Source organism: Aquila chrysaetos, chromosome Z (genome assembly GCF_900496995.4).
Source record: "Aquila chrysaetos chrysaetos chromosome Z, bAquChr1.4, whole genome shotgun sequence".
Lineage (NCBI taxonomy): Eukaryota > Metazoa > Chordata > Aves > Accipitriformes > Accipitridae > Aquila > Aquila chrysaetos.
In genome coordinates, this window is record NC_044030.1 from 42,010,990 (window position 1) to 42,031,868 (window position 20,879).

Here is a 20,879-nt window from a genome sequence, read left to right on the forward strand (position 1 = left end):
TTGTTCCTGTTGTCACACCTCTTCTTCAACTGATCTCACAAAATCAAAATTTACTTCTAACCATTAATACTCAATGATCCAGTTTAAAAGATAATTTAAAAAAAAGGTTCACACAAGTCGTGGAGGAAAGTGCTACCACATGTCCTAGAATGAAACGTCAACAAGCTGAAATTCTTCAAGCCAACGTTGCCCTGTATCCTGCAACCAGACTTGGAAAGACAGTACTCTAAAAGAGGCACGAGAGACCTTAGAAAAATAGGCAGACCAGAACATGAACATATCAGAGGTTGTTTCAACTTCTTTTATACTTTTTCTGAACAAGAAAGGTTGTTTCCAAATAGTTACGGAGTTCTCATTTCTACTCCCTCAGTTCTCATTCGTGAGAGCAAAACCTCTTACACACAAGCCTTTTGCTTGGCCAGCCGCATCCCAATCATTAACATTAGCCAGAGAAGTCAGGGGAAATAAATTTTGGGGGTGGCATAAGAGAGCCTTTTTTTTTTCTTTTTTTTGTCTTCTCAGCAACTAGTAGTTATTCAGCATAATTTTCTGAAATTTAAATTTCTTTAAGATGCTTCACCAAAGACAAAGATAAGATTATTTGTCATGCAATATGATGTGACGAAGGAGAGATTTACTAGGACTTATGTGGGGTTCAGTTAAAAGCTCCAGCACTTTTCCACAGTGTTCAGATTCTTCCAACTACAGAAGATTAATTACTGTTGGGTTAAGAAACAAAACTGAAATAAATTACAGCTAGTTCACTACATTTGGGACACTACTCTAGAAACATCAAATTTGATTTTTATATAGGGCAGTTACAGAGATGGATTACCTAAAATGAAATACAAACTCACTGTTTTGAATACAGATGACAAAAGCAAGACAGGTCAGAAAATTTTCCCTGTAGATTATTTTCTCCCTGAATTATGAAGTTGAGAGGACAGAATTGAAAAGATCACACTTTGTTACACTAACTTTCCAGCAGTAGCACCAAACCACCTATGTTAAAAATTCCAAAGTTAACACCAAACATTTTCATCTGCTTTCACTGCTGGCGAGCTACACCCAAATTCCACAGAAAACAAAGGAAAGGGCCACCTTGCAATGGTTGTGGAGGCAACTTCAAGTGAGCAGAATGGTCAAAACCCACAGTTGTCCCCATAACCTAAAATCCAATAGAAATGCATAATATAATAAAGATACTCCTTTACTGTGTAAATCTTCTCGTGGGAAAGTATTGGTGTACAGTTTAGACACTTGGGAATTTCAGCAGGAAGGTTTGTATGGACAGCAGTGAGGTTGTATGCAGGACCAACTTTGGTGTCTCCAAAGAAAAAAACAGTGATTAATTCAACTGTTGCTTCATTGTGAGCAGATAAAAATGTCACGTTATAGCCCCATCTCTGAAACAGTTCTTAATTCAGGTTCAGAGTAACCTTCTCCAACCTAAAATGCAAAAGACTGCACATCCTGAACACCTGAAAAATAGCTTAAAAGTAATGCAGCTACTGCAAATGGCAAGGAAGAGACAGTAAACTGACATTTAGAGGCCTCTCAAAAGCACTTGAAGGTGAAAAACGTTAAGAAATTTACACAAATGCTTTTCTCAACATCTTCCTACCCTACCCTGTGTAACACACCGTTACAATTTTCAAAATAAAAACTCTAAATGGCTACAGAGAAATGAAACTTTCCATCACAGTTACACATGCATAAGCAAGATAAATGTTAATAATTAGCAATATTAATGGACGCAAGAATTCACTGTAAGATGTCTTCTGATACTAATGATCCCAGCTTCACTGTAGTTTTCTGACTGATTTTTAAGCTGAAGTAAGAGTATTCCAGTAACTTTCAGTTAAAACAGCTATGACTGCATAACGTGCACCCCTGCGCTGTGTGCCGTCGTCCGTCCCCGTCCCCCCCCCCGCCAAAATCAGCCAATGAGAGTTCCCCATCTATCAAGGTGAGCTTGTTACCGCGCAAGACAAGTTTCTGAGGCAGATAATACAGTCAGGATGCTGGACAAAGATAGGCTAAGAGCACATAACAGATGAAGGAGATGTTTTCACACTAAAACTGAAGACGTTTCCATCCTTTCATGATGAACATCCTGAAAAATCCCAGCTTCTGGGTGTTTAGTGGTTAAGGACAGCATGGTGCATTTTGAAACAGGGAGATAAAGTCAAGGAAAAAGTCTAATAGGCAGCATGAAGTGAATATCATGTTGAGATTGAATAGCTGCCAAAGTGCAAAGGACAAAAAGCAAATGTAAACAAAGATAACATCCAAGACACAGACCAGAATGCAGTGATGTGTTGTTTCTGATGGCATATAGAACAACTGAACTTTGGTACAAGGCAGAAGAAAGAGAAGGGAGAAGATAGGGTAGAAAACAATTGATCTAAACAAAGCTACACATATAAACAGGCTGTCAAATGTAGTTAACAACCTGGTCTGAGCTTTACAAAGATTAACCAGCCTCTCTCTGTGCAACCTTGAAACATGGAGAAGCTACTGAAAAGATAAGGTGAGCAGCAGCACGCCAGGCAGCACCGGACACTTGCAGCTTTGCTTTACTTTTGTTAGAGTAAGCGCCTGGTTCCACTTTGTGAAAGGACACAGCCATTACATATACCTATTGCAAAACTAGAGTAAACCTGCTCTCACTCCAGCAGAAGGCTACATGGTACATCTGATAAATGTGCATTATCTGCTACCTCCATACAGGTACCTGCCACTCAAACACACACATGCACATTTTATAACCACCAACAGGGTGATACTAACCACATCCATAAAGCTCACCCCTTTCCCTAAAGGATGGATTCAATCCTCAGTTCAAGAAGCATCACATTACATTATCTTGCTTTTTCCAGTGTTTCAGCTCTAACAGTAGCTGAGAAATTGTTTCTGTAAGATACCTCTTTTTCTCTATGTCAGCAGAGTTTGTCATTCTTGAGAACCTATGAAAAACCACCAGCACATAAACACTATTAAAGATAACATTACTTAGTAGATTTAAGAAAGCTACGTTCAAATGAGACAGCTTAAAAGGCTTTTAAAAATTCAGAATCCCTCAAAATGAGCAATAAAATTGGGTGGGGGAACAGAATTATTAAGCCATTTTATGCAGCTGACTAAACACAGGACCTCTCAAAACATGCCAGTTACAATACAATCTATGTGTGGGGTAAAAATGGAAGAAAAAACAAGCACAGAAACCCAAATACCATACATCCTGTATGTCCCCACAAACAGGCACACAAAGTCTTTTTCCTCTTCCCCTCCACCCTTGTTTTTAAGAAAAAGCCCTCACAAATAAATTCTCATTTTCCTTTACCTCTCATTACCACCAAAAGACCTACTACAGGAGGACTTAAGGTTACATGGTGAAGGAACTTGGGCTTTACAGTACAAATTACAGACCAGTAGAATTACAATAATAATAATAATAATAATAATAATAATAATAATAATAATAATAATAATAATTTGAAAAGACACCCTTGACAACACATGGCATGCAGTACATATGTGACATTTGAAAGGGCAGTCACCTTTTTTGCCCCCCCTAACTTTGTTTTTAAAGAAGTTACAAAAAAAGACAGGAAAATGGGATAACTAATACTGGAACACACAAACAAAAAAAGCCAGTGTAGTTTGCATTCTAATTTTCAACTGAAAGTGACAGTCAGAAGAGCTCTCCCACCTCAGCTTTCTTCCTACCCTCAAAAAACAGGGGCATGACAACAGCATGAAGGATACTAAGTGCTACAATGGACAAGCTTTGAATTCAGCAGGAGTTGCCCAACGATAGAGAGATCTTCTACAGAGGCACAATCAGTCCTCCAGGAAGAGATAAAAATTAATAGTTCACAATTAATTTATTTAGCTAATGAATCCAATAGCAGCTAGGAAACATTGAAGTTTTTCCTTGCACTATACTTTGCAGACTGTTAACTTCAATAATCCTTAAGAACTTCACACTTGACACTGGAAGTCTTATTAGCAAGTGGATTTTCCTGTCACTAGGCTGCTCTGTAGGCTAGAAAAATTCCAACACCCCCACTTAATTTGCGACTTGTTTTAGTCCAGATAGACATATACAAGGAACGCAAACAATTTCTATCTGCCTCACAAAGGAGTCTAAGAAAACATTTCTTCACTTGACTCTCATTTATGTTACCATTATGCACAACTTAAACCAGAAGCGTGTTAAGAGTTTTCACAGTGTAGCCCTGCATTCACCACTCTAACGAACAACAGCAGGAAACTCAGGTTTCAACAGATGGAGGATTTGCTCTGCAGCAGTGTACAGCTTCAGGTTTTTTAGAGATGGCCCCGATGAGCTGGATAGAAAGTATCACCAGTATTGAAAAGAAGGCTAAAGCCTGCAGCAAGGTGCAGGTAAGGAAGGCACTACAGGCTCCCTGGGTGTGAGCACACAGACAAGAGCCAGTTGTGCTCCCTCTTTTCCCACCATGGTTGCTTGCTGCTATGCTTTGAAAGTTTTCACAACAAGGCAGCTAATAGCTATTACTGCATCTCCTGCTCTACTTTGTCTTCCGGTCTCTTATTTATCTTTTTCCAAATCATCAGAGCATTTCAAATTTACACTATGCCTGCACGCAAGCCTTCTAAGGAACAACATGCAGGAACACACGCCCAAGTATTTTTCATTTGGGGAAAGTACAGATTCATGATTCAATAAGGCACAGATTAAAGACTTTCTGTCTCTTTCTGAAGTGCCATGCAGCATGAAGGATAAGGGTTTTCAAGAAGAAAAGGTGGCACTGACAATGGTATCTCAGACAATGAAAGAAAAAGAAAGGAGAGATCTTGCAGCTGCTAAATCCTCCACAGACAGCGCCAGCACACAGCCCTCCCTCCCATCAATGTGGTCTTCTTCTTTCAAAGGAGCACATGACTTTAAAGAAGTTATGACCACAGGGTTAGCAGACAATGTATGGGATCTCTCCATGATCATACTCTGCTAAGCAATTAGGTCAAACCATGCTCTTGAAAATTAGTTTAGCACAGCTGAAGGTCAAGGAATGAAAGCACACAGGGGAGGAGATGAGGCAGAAAAGGAGAAGAAAGATTTATTTTAACTCTGAAGCATGTACAAAGCCCTTGCCAGAAAGAGGAGTTGCACTGTTGCTAGAACTTTATAGTGTATGAAAGGAAAATTCTCGACACTGAAAAACTGGCATCTGTGTACAAATACAAAGTGTTGTTCCAAGTTACAAGCTGTACACAGAAACAAAAAGGAACTCCTTTACATCAATGTGCTTACCAGTACTGTCTTGTTAATTCTAAATTACACTTTTGTCAATGGATTGACGTGGCCTAATAGTCAGGTAAATGAGCAGATTTTTGTTGCTGTTAACCAAAATAAAGTGACATTACATGCTTTTATGGAGTTCTGTAATCCTGTTTTTTTAAAACAGATTCTCTTGCATGAGCAGGAATTCTGATGTCAGATTTTTTCTTCTATTCACATTTGGGTTTTGGAATGCAAATTTGAATGAATAAAGTACTCTGGGTCTACGCTGGCAGCAGATGTTCAGAAGAGAAGGCACACTGAAAAAGCTGGAAGCATTACTTAAGGTTTGATGATTCTGTCCTCCTGGAAACCCATAAATTACTGCAGGCAAAAACCAAAGACATACTAACAACTTTACAGATTGCTATAAGAAGTTCACTGAATTATCAAAGTCTGAAAGTAGTCAAAGGAAGACTAAATCCTCTTTCCTGCTTTTTATAGCACTTTGAACAGTTAGAATAGGTGGGTGAGAGGCAAACACCAGACAGGCACAGACAAAACCTTCGCTGCTTCCTGTATGTATATAAACAATTCAGCTCTGTCTTCAGTTTCATATTATCTATCCAGCATTCACTTACACAGTCTGGGTAACACCAGACATGCGTGCTTGTCACTGTGCCAGTAGACGAGACAAGAAATGCAAGTTATCAACATCACTGAAACTTTATACAAGAGGCTGAGCAATGGCCAGACACTATTTTTCTGCTCTCTGATCCAGTTATTGCCTAGGCAGGAATAGCAATTACAACATTATCGGGGGGGGGGGATCAAGTTGTTGGCTATTCCTTTATAAGCAAAAGTGTAATACCTAAATGCTGTGATTTGCTCTCTTTAGGAGCTGTAAAACTTCTCACTGCTCAAGAGAAACAATTTTCCATGGTTCCTTGCTGAGAATTCATTCTACTGTACAATTACTTTTCACCTTAAAATTTCATCTAATATAGTTCAATGTGAGATGGCCTAAATGCATAGGTATCACACATATAATTTGAAAACTTTAGAGTTAAGTTTTTAAACAGTCTTCTCCATGGTATGTTCAGTCCCTTTTTTATTTTTAATATGAGACTAAGCCATACTGCAAAGCTCAAGACCTCTTAGCTTCCTTGTATACAGATGACAGCAGTGCTAAACCACTTCCACATTCTTACTGCCTCTCATTTGTACTCTACTGTTCACAAAACACAAGTGTAGTGTCAGATTGACTGAAGCTCAGTATTCTGTGGTTCTCTCAATGAACACTTCCAAGTCACTGATCTTTGACAGTGCATTGATAACATTGTAACAAATGGGAAAAAGTACTGATCTGTTCTAGAAGACTTTGGAGCTGGTCCTTTGTCAATATGCGGGGGGGGGGGGGGGGGGGGAATCACTAAACATGGTGTCAAGTTTTATCACACAACAAATATAAGATGTACACAACCAGTATGAAAGTGAATTCAGTCTAAACACACATGTATCATACTTTTAAAACTTGGAGATGGTAAAAACAACAACAACAAAAAAAAGTATGAGAAGGTCCCATGCCTCAAGTCCCTTAACACAAGCACCTATACTTGAAGTGATTATCAAACTACAGAACGCGAAGAACTAGGTATTATCTTATTTGCCCAAGCAAGTACTCAAGAAAATGCTTTAGACAGAAGTCTACCTATAGACATGGTGGTTTAAATACCAATGTGAAGTCCGTGCTGAGATGTAATTGTATTTAATGTATAAGCTGGGGGAATATGTATGGCTGCAAGACTTCCAAGGCAGCTGGATGTCAGCCATTTCCTGTTAATGATGCTTGGGCTGGAGCTTGCCGAAACTCATTTGGTCTGAATACACGTACATCTGCTAAAGCCTTTTCAGAAATCATCTTATAATACGAAAAGCAGAGTACTCACACTTGTAAACAGTTCAAGTAATAACTACATCTATGATGGAAAGGAAACAGCCAGAAAGAAGGTGGGATAATGCAAAGAAATGCACAGATTTTCAAGCAAAGTGCTACCCTTACTGCCATTTACGGTATTAGAAAGAAGCTTGCACATACAGGTACTTAAAGGATCAATGCTTAAGTACATGCCCATATAAATAAGGAACATAATATACTGTGCCAGTACTTAACGCCAGAGTTTGAGTCTTAATGCTTCTATTGTTCTTCAGTACTTCATTTTCCCCTTCATTTGGGCTTTTCATGAAATTTGTAAACCAGCACAGCAATTAACATTAAATCATAAGTTAGCCTTCCTGAATTTTGAAAGATGTACGTGACGTACATCTGACTCAGAACTGAACATAAAAGCTCAGTCATCACTTGCTCAGAAATTCTTAAAGCAGGAGCTGGGACTGGATATTAAACACATGAGCAGAAAAAACATGATTTTGGTGACGCTAAAGACTGTTGTTGCTGCTAGTGCATACATAAAATGTTTTGGAGTTTCCTGTTTCTCTTCTGTAGCAATGGGTTCTGAAGCATGCCTGACATGGGTGTTTGTCCTTCAGCTTGGGGAGACAGAGTCTAGTGATAATACTTATCAGATCTCAGTTATGCCATCCACTCTTTCATCACAATGGGCAGCTTCCCTTCCTTTCCCCTCTTCAGAATACTCCCTGTTTTATAGCATATGACCTATGATCTTACTGAGCAATAACAGTGTGCCTCTAGGCAGCATTTCTATGCAGATTTTGACTCTGGAAGATATCTACGTTGAACGGCCACAAATAAAAATACACAAATGCACAACATTGGCAGCACAGCTGCACCTGTTAGATACATTAAACAATGGTAATGCAAGAAAATGTTGCTTTTTCAGTATATTTGAAAAGTTATTTAATATGATGGTAGGGTATGGATCATTCACCAAACCGTTGCTAGAAAAAGGGTAAAATCTAATCACTGAAAGCATAAGTGAGGATGGACTGCAAAGTCCCAAACAGGTTATGACAGCTTTTGCAAGAAATGATAGAGTTACAGGTGGGGAATGGATTTCACCATGTTTCATTACTTCCCATCAGTTACAAAGATTCACTGTAAAATCCACAGGTATCTTACTAATCTTTCAGTACCAGCACACAAGAAACATACAGCCTCAAGCTTATAGTCCACAGAAGATGGCAGAACAATTTTTTGTGGGGGAAAAATTCTGCTTTTTCTCCTCCGATTATTAATTTGATGTTAGCTAAATACATAAGAAACTCACCAAGTAGTACAATCTATAAACACATAATTTAAGCCAAAAAATTCAATCCAGTGATGAAAACACTGCTTTCCCTTGACTGAAGACAGCTTTTTAAGAAGACATGGCATTACAAACAAAGCACAGTTTGTGTCACATACACAAATCTCATACCAAGTTCCTTACTAACTGTCCTTATACATCATGGTTTTATGAGCTGCTATTTACAGCCAAATAATTGTCCGCTTCCCCAGCTCTTCAGCCTTTATTCACAACTACTCACTCTCGCAGACAAGCTCGGGCACTTAGGAATTTAGAACATTTTAAAAAAATATTCCAAGTTACCCACTCTGACCTCTGTGCAAAGGAGGGCTTGTCTGGCTACCCTACGGCTGCTGCCGCAGGAAAACATACTCAGACTGTGCAGTCACCAATCTCATTGTCCACGGTTAATTGACAGTCAGTTTTTGCTTCCCAGTTCAGAGTAACTCTTCCATGCTGTCTTAGCTGGCCACACCTGCACGGAACTGACACAGAGCACACGGGGCATGGGCTTTACTGTGCGGGTTAGTAGATTGAACCAGCACCTGTCACAACCAGAGGCTTCCCCATCCCTCTGGCTGTGCATTCCTACACCGTGCCGGCAGCTGGCACTCATACTTGCCCAGCATGCCCACGGTGACCCAGTTCAGCGAGCTCAATCTGTAATCCCCTCCTGCTTCCAGGCTGTGCTCGGGACAATGCCAGTGCCAGCACAGGAGAAGCAGCAGGAGAATGCGGCTCAGTGGGTGAAGAACAGGATCATCCCATTCACTGGCCCTCTCATTAGGCTGGCTTAGCCACCCCGTAAAAACACGAAGGCAGGCCAGCAGGCAGGTAGGGCAGTGCTGACCAGAAACTAACACACCCGCAGGAGGGACACTAACATAAAGGTTTCTTTTTAAAGGAACAACAGGGGCTGCAGAAGTGGACCAGCTTTGCAAAATACAATCTGGAATTATTTGTTCTCCAGTTAATGTTATAACTGGCGACAAAAGCAGGAAAAGCAATCCTTCTTTTAGGCAGGAATGTGAAGTAAGTAGTATCAGAAGGCCCTTTCAAATAAAAACCAATGAGAAAAGATGAGACATAAGGAACTAAGCCGTTCCCTGATGCGCTTTCCTTTCCCAGGGAATCAACAACAATTCTGCGCAGATGGTCCTGCTCATGGAGATACAAAAATACTGACAGTCAGATAATATACCAAAAAAGTCCTAACTCCCATACCACAATCTCTGAAGTCTATGCTTGCAGGAAAAAGAAAAAAACAAACCACCAAACAACCCCCCCCAACCCCAAACCCAACCCCAAACCAACCCAAAGATAAAGAAAGCAGGAGACAAGGTGAAATATCTATCTCTGGGATTACATCTGCGTCATCTTCATTAAAGGTAACAGGAACCAAATGTCCCAATAAAGGAATCAGAGTTAGCAAGAAGAAAAGTATCAAAATAAAGCTAAAATTTATTTCCACATAAGACTCACATGTACTTTTTTTTCTTGTGAAATAATAAACCACCAGTTTTGTTGATGAAGCTATTGAAAATGCTGCGTTCTTGGCCACGAAGTTATAAGACCCAAGTAAAATACCCACTAATATTATTTTCCTCTGTGAATAAAGGGGAAAACCCCCACACCTCAATCTCCATTAAACTTGGCAGAATAATTTAGTTGTATTCTGTTCTGGCATGGTTTACAATATTATCAACATAAAAGTTAGCTCCATCTAGTTATACCTACATAACTAGGCAAAGGAAGCACAGTACCAAATAACACACCACACAGAGTACATATGAATGTAGGTTTTAAGCATAGGCTTTCTTAGTCTCATTTAGAAATACAGGATTACAAAGGACCATCTCAGCAATGAAGTTCAATCCTCTTACGCTGTAGACAACCGTGCAATAGTCAATGAGACTAGAAATTTCAGAAAACAGAGAAAGAAGAGAATAGAAGAGATGAGAGGCCCCATACTGCTTCTCCATAATCACAAGACAGTTAAAATTCACCAAAGACTCCAGAAAATGAGCACCTTTTCTCTGTCCCGTAAGAGTAACAACTTCCAAACACCACAGTTTCAACAGACTATGTGACCTGGAGAAAATGTCCCTCAGGTATCAGTTCCCATGGCACATGAGCAGGTACTCTAAGTGAACACTTCTACAGGCACACCCACCCAGTACCTCAAATCTTACAATGACTACTTACTGATACTTGAGAAAAAACTGAGGAAAGGGACAGGAGCCCAGAAGCCAATTTACATACCGGACAAAAAGTAGGGCTCTTCAAGTAACTTGTGAAAACTTAGAAACACAGTATTAATTGCTCACAAATAAAGATACAGTAGAAATCAAATATTTCCAGTACACCAGGTCAGTTACAGGCTAACTTCGCATCCTGTTCAAGCAAGAAGCACACAGACAGAATGCTACCAGCCAAAGCAAATTTCTTCCTTTCCCGAAGCTCAGTCTTCTGCATAGTTCAGCAGAAAACTCAATTAAACTATACGTTTCAATCATATTGTATGCACAGTTACAAGTTACACTGCCTGTGAACTCTTCCAAGCTTTGGGTATGTCCCCTTATGTTTGTGACCACCCAGTAAGAAGTATTTTTGGGGGGGGTTAAGTACAGGCAAGACCATTTAAGCTAACAAACAACCAGACCTGCCCCTGCAGGCAGATGACACTGGATAAGACTTGCTCTAGCAAAGAGTGGAACACCACCATGCTGCAAGGTCCCTGGTGCTGGTGGTCAATGCATGCACGCAGTCTGGGGAGCCTTGCAATGATGCTTCCTCCTCAACAGTATTGTCTCTTGAAGCGGAAATTGTCTGTCACATTTGCTTGCATAATCAGAAGGGAATAAGGGGACGGAAATAAAACATCAAACCCAAGAGAATAAGGTTGCAGACCATCATGTGGATTACTCAGTGTGGTGTTTTACAGCAATCCACATGATGGTCTGCAACATTATTCTCTTGGGTTTGATGTTTTATTTCCTTCCCCTTATTCTGGATTTGGTTGAGAAGCACCTATTAGAAGACATTCTCCCCAACATCAATGTGTGCCACAACCAAAAAACCCACCGAACTCCAACACACTAAAAATATAAAGCCTTTAGTACAAAAGGACAACATCCTCAAGGACTACAATATGCCTGAAAGCTTTGAAAGAGAGAGTTAAAACTGATCTAAGATATTCACAATAACTGTATCCTTATCAGCTTCGTCCTCCCCCAGGACAGTATCATGCAATCCTTTCCTTTAATTTTACAAGCTCAATCTTGATACAACTTAGGTTCCCTGTTCACATCGACTTCATTTCAAAGACAAGTCCAAAACTTCACTTTCCTGGAGGCACGCAGCCTTTCCATTAACAGCCTGCAGATTCATCTGTGAACACTGTAAGTGTAAATCCAGTTATTAAAGTTTCTTTGTTTCCCCAAGCATTTTCACTCTTCCAGTGTATTTAAAAATCATACCACTCCAAGCTGCCTGGTGCAAGGCTAAATGTACCAAAGTCTTAAGTCTCCTCTCTTAAGAAGTTTCTTCCAGCTTCACCACCTTAGCATCTCTTCGTCACTTTAGAACAGAACAGCAGCAATCTGTTTGAAATGGAGGGACAAAAGCTGTGAGTACCATGTAACGGAGGACGTGGCAAGGTATTGCACAAGGATATAAAGAGATACCTGGCCCTACAATTCAACTCTGGTATTAACTCGTTCCATAACTGTACCAAAACCAACAGGAATGTCACCCAACAACTGACAAAAACATGCAGGTTCCACTCTTTCTGTATCACCCCCTAGGTGATGATATGTCCAGAGTTTAACAACATTAACTATATTAGACTGCTTGGCACAGGCCTTTGTATTCAGTTGTACTAAATTTCACACCATTTGTGTTACTCCAAAATTCACTGCATAACAAAGACATGCAATGAAATAGTTTAGGCTTGAAGATCTTTAGGATTTGTCCACACTTCCCTCAGCTTCGTCTAGCTCAGCCATGAACTAGTGATGGTTAAGCAGGATCCACTATACTGCATAGTAAGTCAATGAACACTTTCCAGGTTTGTTGGATAATCTTCCTTTGCGTCACTTATCTTCCTGCAATGGGGTCAAAATACAGTTTGAAAAACAACAGTCTTATTTGAGACTGAGCTCCGATATAAGTCACTACCATCCAGGAAACAGAAACTACTCAGCCACTCCTTTAACTGGCACCTTTACTGCAGAATATAAAATTGTACCAACAAGTTCCACAGGTTTGCTAACCAAGCCAGTTAAAAACAGGACACCTGGCCATTAAGCCCATCTGTGAGTCTCACAGGAAACATGCAATTTCCTCCAAAAACTGATACACCTTTGAATACCTCTGACCAACTGCAACAATCATTTGTCAAGGTAACTCCAGAACCACTGCGCCACCCATCATTTTCCTAATTTCCAGCTTAACTTCCTTGTTGTCAGTTTATGTTATTCTGCCTTTGTAGTAAAGTGACTCTATCTCTGTCCCTCCTACATATTTAACTTGAGGTATATTTATGGAGGCAATCACAACTTCACACAGGCTGAGATTTCACAGTGCTTTCAGCTGATTTGAGTGTGCACTGTTGCCATAAATAAGATATAAGGTGGTTTGGTTTTTTTTTTCCCCTTTGGCAGCATCGCTGCATCAAAAAAACCCACACAGAAACACAGAGCAGAGGAAAGTGATACTGGTCCTTTCAGCCACCAACAGCACAGACTGAGCTTGGCGCACAGCTCTCATAAAAACACAGCCTCAGCCTCCCTTTTCCTAAGCTAAAGGGGCCAATTTCTGTTTGATACACACAGCTCCATCAGAAGAAGTGATATACTCGATATCTGTAAAGGGGAGAAAAAAAAAGAAAACACCAAAAAACTCCCACAAACACAGAAGGACAAAAAACCAAAGCCCGGAAAGATGGAACGAAAGTTTCAGCACACCCCTAACATACCAGCTCTGGTACTGATTGTGCCTCACTGAGCCTGGCTCGAAGAGAAATCAAAGACAAGCGTTTTTATCTGCTTCCTGATGAGTTTAGATTTACAAAGATTTGTACATTTAAACTGAAGGCACAGAATAATCAGCAAGCTCTAGTTTTAATTACACTTCATTTTAGAAGACCTACAAAGCAGGCATTATTTTCCCCCAGAGCGAGAAATAAACTAAGCAGGACCAAGCAATTATACTGAAAAAGCATCTGCACCTCTTGTGCTTTTCATGCAGCAAACCTCTCAGCACGTTTTATAAGGCAGTAATTGTCACCAGTAGCACTGTATGGTGACAGCCTCTTGCAGCCTGCGCAATCAGCAGCTTGCAGGTTATTAGGCATTTGTGAAAAGGAGGCATTTTGAAGCATGCCTGGGAGGTAAAGTGACTTGAGACACAGAAGAATAATTCCTCCCACCACGCTTTCCAGTTGAGACCTTCTTTTTCAGTACCCACGCAACCACCAGTGACAGAACTTGCAGACAGTCATGGAATAACTGACTTCTCCTCTGAGAGCTGACAAGACTGATACAACATTTACATGGTTCACAAACAGCACAGAAAGGGTTCTTTGCTGTAGTCTGAATTTCACAATTTTCAACCCTTAAAAAAAAAAAGGCACAAATACACCGACCAACCAACCAGGTTTCCTGCTCAAACAGCAGCTTTGTGGCCAGTGTTTTCCGGGTTTCTTCCCAGGTCCTTGTCCCTGAAAAACTCATATAGTCCACTCAATTTACTGTAATTAATTATCATGTTCTACTGGAATTTGCATGCGTGTAGTTATAGAAGCAGTGAATTCCACACTTGCTGTATTTATTGTTGTGCCTGTACACGTAACACAGGAAACAGTACCACAGAGGTTTGCACCTTCTGCATCTTCAGTACTTACCCTATCACCTCTGTATGAAAAGGAAGGTTAACACATGCCTTTAATGGAGCAATGGAGATATTGTTACAGCAAGAAAATCCAAGAAAACAGAAACTGGAAACTTCAGCGTATCACAGTTAAGAATTTTATACCTTACACGCAATACTTTCAGCCTTACCAGACCACCTTTCACATTGCTCCTTCCCACCCCCATACGACTTTCTAATCTGATAATTCACAGGAAAATATGTTACACTATAACATTATTAAAGACAGTTGGCATGGGTTTTAAATGCGACCACTCTGAAAGGAAGTATCACCTCAAAGGAATTTCACATCCTATACATCTCGCAAGAGAGCTTGACAATACTCACACAATTTTAGTACATCGGCTAGTTAGCAAGATTAGTTTAAGCTGTCAAGCCTGAAAAGTGCCACGAAGGTCAAATTCTAGTTGCCATCTAAGTTATTTTTTTGTTCAGTGTTTTCACTCTCCTCCCAACACTGGCGTGCAATGTAGTTACAGTTATGGTGTGTGGATAGATGATGGACAGCCTTCGCAGTTCTAAAAAGCAGCGTTTCTGAAAAGTGATAAGTGAATAACCAAAAATACATATATACATACACGTACACACACACATATATATATTTGTGTTCTGCTTACATACTCCCTGCTTACTACAGAAATCAGTTTCCAGCATCCAGGGAAAAAAAATTTTAAAAATCTCTTTTCACTCAACACTCAAAGGCAAAAGAATGTTTTTCAGATTGTAAATACACATTTGCACAGCTCCCTGTTCTCCCTTATCGGCATCTTCAGCATGTTATCCTTCAGCACGTTATCTCACAAATGATAAAGTGATTAGATACCTTAGATAACAGTAAAAAGCAGTAAGCTAACCCTGCTAGTTCCTCTGCTTAGTGAGCTACCAAGCAGAAACAGACCGGTTTCCAAAACTGCTGAGATTCATCACAGCTTTTATTCAACAAGTGTTTCCCTAGTGAGTCCAACAGGTCCAAACAAGCTTTAAGTTTAAAATTGTTAGATACCTCTTCCTACTTTTTGAATCTACAAGAATCTAAAAATTGCAAACTACAGTGCAATGCAAATACCATTCTTCAATTCCAAAACTTTATTACAACAATCTGCATCTCTTTTAGGAAGCACATGAAAGTTTAAAGAAAAAAAAACAACCAACAAACAAGGGTGTAGGGGGTGAAGGAGGAGGGAGCTGTTTGTAAGACCAGGAACTAAATCACTTTAATTCACATAAACAGACACAGTATGTATCTATACCATAGCTTCGTTCGGGTACCTCTCCTTGTAATTATTTAAGCAATGCCTCATTTCTTACAGTACAGTAGCAACACCCAAGTAAGGCCAGTCACAGGAGGGTAGAAAAAAATATTTTTATTAGTTTGATCTAGTTTCAAGGTCTTGCATGCTCACCGTGGTGAGGTTTTTAATACTGATGAACTTGAATTTCTGTCTTTTGGGCTGACTGAAGTAAAAGCACTGCAGCAGGGTATTTAAAATGCACAGTCACACTGCCTGCAACTACTGGCAGAATTAAAATGAACAAAATAGCTTTAGTAAATTTGTCGCTCTTTCACAATAATCTCTACCACCCCTTGAAATTTCACGGTCAGATGATTACTTAACACATCTGTAGGTAGGCTGCATCTGAACGATGCAATCACTTCAAATTCGTAAAACAGAAGAAAAGCGTATGCAATGCAACATACACAATGATCAAGAGCACAATCTTCTTACATGTTCTGTGCTAAAGACAACATTTGATCCACAAGTCTCACAAGACTGTTTTGGTACAAAAGCTTAAGATAAACCAACTTGAACAGCCACGAATGTGTCGGAAGAAATCATGTACAGGGCAAGACAAATACGGGTGATCCTGTCAGTATGCACAATCCCAAGTTTCTTTTTTCTTACTCTTCCCAGGCATAAATCAAAACAAACAAAAAAATGGAATAAAACTCAAACATTTTGGTAAAAGGACAAGGACCATTTATTACTTTTTCTGCAAAGGCACTGTGAAATACCAGAAAACTAGAAAGTGCATTTTTTTTCAGCCTAGGCACACCATTATCCCTTCTCCTTGTTTCCAACAACTCTAGGTTTTATGTTAAGCAATATTTAAACCTCCTTTATTAGTTTCAGTCAAAAATTTAATTTACATAATCCATTTACTTTCTTCAAGACACCTTTCTTAGATCACTTTCTTATTCAAATGATTTTTTATTCTAGTTACTGTCAGAAGTATTATAAGGTAATAAAGACTGCTAAATAATTTACAAGGGAAAATAGTGAAGATTATTAAAATTTCTGAGGATTTGCATCTTCACTGAGCTTTCTCAAAAGGCAGGTTGGCCTACAAACTTCAGGATCCATTTATTCAAACACACTTCTGTCAATAACAACTCATCTGTTCATTTTATTCACCTTGTTTGCTGCATGACTGCAGCTAAGTAAGAGGAAATAAAAGAATTCCTCCCTTAGAAGGGGAAAAATAGGTTGATTTTGCAAAATGGAACCTTTCATCATTGCTTGGCTCAAGTATTAAATCACATTTGGGTTCCCACGTGAACACAAGAAATTTTAAAGACAAAGGTGTTTTTAATATTCTCTGCTTTCTGAGTTTTGATCCTCAGTGTTGACATCTGCAACTACATTTACACGCACACGTAATCGTGAGAAACCTACCGACGAGGTAATGGTGAGAAACCTACCTAAGAGGTAAAGGAGGAATGGAAAGCGATGGGATTTACAAGAGAGCATTTCAAGCAATCCTAAAAATTTAAATTTAAAAAGAAGTTAAAACCACCACTGAACTAAACCATACAACAGCTATCCTAAGATTTGTTTACTCTTATGGTTTTATGGCAACACTTCACAGTGGAATAATCCTGGTTTCTTAAAGTGATGATGAAGTGAAAGCTTTGGCCCTTCTAAATAACTGCATTCCATTTTTAAAGCAAAAGCCCTGTCAAATATTTCACAATGTTTTACCGTCCACCGGTATTTTCTCACAAAAGTAGATAAAACTGATGAGTTTCTTAGTTTCCTTCACTTTTTTCAAAGAAAAACTAGAGCAGAGTTTAACACTGTTTTAAACTCTTAAAATATTACAGGTTTGGACTGCATGCCAAGCTTATATAGCATTAAGATGAATAAAAACAACTTCAGTACTGTAATACCTTGTCAGTAACTGATCACATTAATACACCTTATTTTTTACTGAACTCTATTACCTAATATTCTGCCAATTTGAAAAACTCTTTTTTTTTTTTTTTTTAAACTATATAACATTATTCAGTGTTTCCACTTCTCTGTACTGTAAAAATGAAATGCTTGGTCTTCACTGCTGTGTTCTGGAGCTAACATGTGACCTCCAAAGTATGTTTGTTTGGAAACAATCCCCATATATTTAAACATTTCTTATGCAATTGGCCTAAGGCCAATTGTTCTATTTCACAAATATGTACTGGGGACCAAAGATTGCGTTGACACTTTCTCTTTAAAAGTAAATACAAGAGAGGTTATATAAACCTTCAACACTTTCTAAACTAGCATACTGACATCGTCTTCTCCCTGAAGAACCTTAAGAAAACATGATAGACAATTTCTAGAGCTGTGTCTTTATTTCCTTCTATAAAGTAAATCATGTATTGGTATCTGTATGCACAGGCATAGTTTTATTTTTAAGAGTCCGCAAACCAAAACTTGAATTTCAGAACACTTTATGTGTTCTTGCCAAAAAAGAATGGAAATCAAACCAAACAATTTTGTCTCCAAACAAAATATTTAGACCACATAACCGAAACTTACAGCTTAGCATGATAAAATGTCTTTCTAACACAATATCCAACAAGTTAATAAGACTTCGTTGTCCAACACAGCCTGTCATTCTAGATGTATGAAAAAGCCAACTCAGAACACTACGTGAAAGTAAGAGTACACATTCATCATGTACCTGTACAAGTCACAGCGACAAGCTTGTACATAAATGGGGTGAGGTTTATTTTAAATGCAGTCCAATGAACTTTCTGATAATGTGGGGTCTTTTTGTTCCTTTGGGTTTTTTTTTTGTTTTGTTTTGTTTTTTTTAAGACACAGTGTTCTATTTCTAAGTTCCTGCCTATGCCACTACCTTGTTCACAACATTTGCTACTACTGGACCCTTCACTGGAAAAGTATACACAAGTAGATGTGGGATCATCTGCCCCACAGACACTGCCCTGTGGTAATTAAACACTCATCCTAAGCTTTGAAATCACCAAGAGGAACAGTAGGAAAGGATTCTGCCATACTGGTGTGCTAAAATGCCACTGGATTCTCCCTTAAAGAAGGAGGAAGGAAGATGAAAGGGACCCGCACGTAACACAATTCAGTGTTAAACTGACAGTTTTAAAACACAGACAGCACTGAAAAAACAAGGCATGACTAATGGCTTGAGCTCGGAGGAACATGACCATACAGCATTCAAGAATTGCGGTTCAAGCAGGCAGCGCTTCATCTGCGGCGCCCTGCTCGCATCCCCTGATCCGACTTCCAGGTCCAGCAGCGATGCCCAGAAAGTGATCTTCACCGCAGTAGTACTTACTGATGAAATGGAGTTTCTCCCGCCTCTTTAACCGCGTTATTAAAGCAAAACCAACACGCCATACATGCGGAGTCCTCCACTACTGACAATGCAAACTTCTGTCCTACAAACCCACCACGTTTCCAGTCAGTTTAACCCGCCTGGCTAACAGCAGCAAGCCTTAGGATTTCACAGCTGCCCCTCCGGCCCGAAGGCAGCCGGTACTCCCGTCCGCGCCGCACGACACCCGGATGGGCACCACGCCGAAAAGGTAGTAATCGTAGAATCACAGAAGGTAGTAATGGGAGTCCAAACCCCCCTCAGACCCGTACTAAAAAAGCAAACACGCCGTAGCTTAAAATCCAACTGCATTTCCCGTCTCCGGGCACCTTAGAGGGGGTGGAAAGGCAACGCGGGGGCATCTCAAGCGGCAGGAGCTGCGCCTGCCCTCGCCCCTTGCCCCGCCGCGCTCAGCGGCGACGGCTCCCGCCGCCCGGCGCCGCCGCCGGCCCGCACCCACCTGCCGAGGTCCTCGCCCGTCTCGTAGTGCTCCTCCAGGTTCTCCTGCCTGAACACCGTCATGGTCGCCGCCGCCTCGCCGGCTTCAGCCCCTGCTCGCCGCCCTCATCACCAGCGCCCCGGAGCCGCCGGGGCCGGCCCGCGCTCGGCTGCGCGCCCTGCGGAGGAGCGCGGAGGTGAACGCCCCTGCCGGCGGCCGGGCGGCGTCACTGCCGCCGCCGCCGCCGCCCCCGAAGGAAGCGGCACCCGCGGGCCGGAGGGCGCCTCCCCGGCCCCTGCCCGGGCGCCGGGAGAAGAAAGCAGCGGCGCCCCCCGCCCCCGCCCCTTCCCCGGCAGCCGCACCGCCGCCCAGCCGCCCGCCCGCCGCATTCCTCCGCGGCTCCGTTGCCCAGTCAACCGGGACGTGCCGCCGGGCCTGCGGCGGGAGCCCCCGGGCATCCCCGCACCTGACCCCGGGCGAGGGAGGGCGGGCGAGGCGGGGGATCCCCTCCCCGCCGCCGGGCAGGGGCTCGCGGGGCCGGTCCCCGCGGCGGCGGCGGCGGCGCCCGCCCGCTCCCTCCTTCCCTCCCTCGCCCGCCCGCCCGCCCGCCCCTCACCCGCTGCTGTTGCCGCCGCCGGCGCCCCGGCCGCTCGGCGACCCGTGAGGCGGCGACAGCGCCGCGGCCGCTCCCGCCCGGCGCGCAGCCACCGCGCGACGCCGCCGCGCGGGGCTCCGCCGCCCGGCCAATGGGAAGCCGCCCGCCGCCCCCCCGCCCCACGCCGCGGCCTGCCCGCCTCTGCCCTGCCCTGCCCTGCCCTGCTCTGCCGTGCCGTGCCGTGCCGTGCCCCGCCGGGCGCCCACGGCCAGGTGCGCCCCGCCCAGCCCCGCCCCGCCCCGGCCCGGCGGCGAGGGGAGCCCGCGGCGGCGTGCCCCCCCCCACCCCCCCGCCCGGCGCGGGCCTGCGGGCGGCTTGCCGGCGCGGCCATTGTGTGCGCTGGCGCCGGCCTCCCCCCGCCCCGCTCGGCGGCCGCGCCCCCGCCCCGGGCAGGCTGAAGCCGGGCGCGGGGCAGCCGCGGGGCTGGCGGCCTCCGGCCTCCCGCCGCTGGCAGCCGGCTCCGCCAAAAAAAGCGGTCCCGCGGAACAGAGCGGGCGGTGCGCCGTCCTGCCCGCCGCCCCGCACCGGCTCCCGCCCCAGGCGCGGTGGGCAGCGGCGAGTGCGGGCGGCCCGCCGCAGCCTCGCGGGGGGGGGGCTGGGGCCGGGCGCGCCGGGTGGTCCCGGCCCCGCGGAGAGCCTGCCCGGCGCCGGGCTCGCGGCGGGGAGCCCCCCGGCCCCCTGGGCTCTCCTTAGGCCCTTCGCAGA

General features: G+C 42.7%; 1 protein-coding gene across 3 annotated transcripts in view; it reads right to left on the minus strand.

Moving 5' to 3' along the window:
* DAPK1 (death associated protein kinase 1) overlaps nucleotides 1–20,247 on the minus strand; it is a 100,069-nt gene extending 79,822 nt beyond the window's left edge. Inside the window, exons 1-2 of one of the 3 annotated variants that reach the window (XM_030004262.2) lie at nucleotides 20,136–20,247; nucleotides 19,541–19,697 (exon numbers count right to left, since the gene is read on the minus strand). In XM_030004262.2, the coding sequence (XP_029860122.1) occupies nucleotides 19,541–19,602 (62 nt within the window). In that variant the 5' untranslated portion in view covers nucleotides 19,603–19,697; nucleotides 20,136–20,247. Of the gene's footprint in view, nucleotides 1–19,540; nucleotides 19,768–20,135 lie in introns of those variants that run through there. The other 2 variants (XM_041120822.1, XM_041120823.1) reach the window with 2 other exon arrangements.
* Nucleotides 20,248–20,879: the final 632 nt, after the last annotated feature.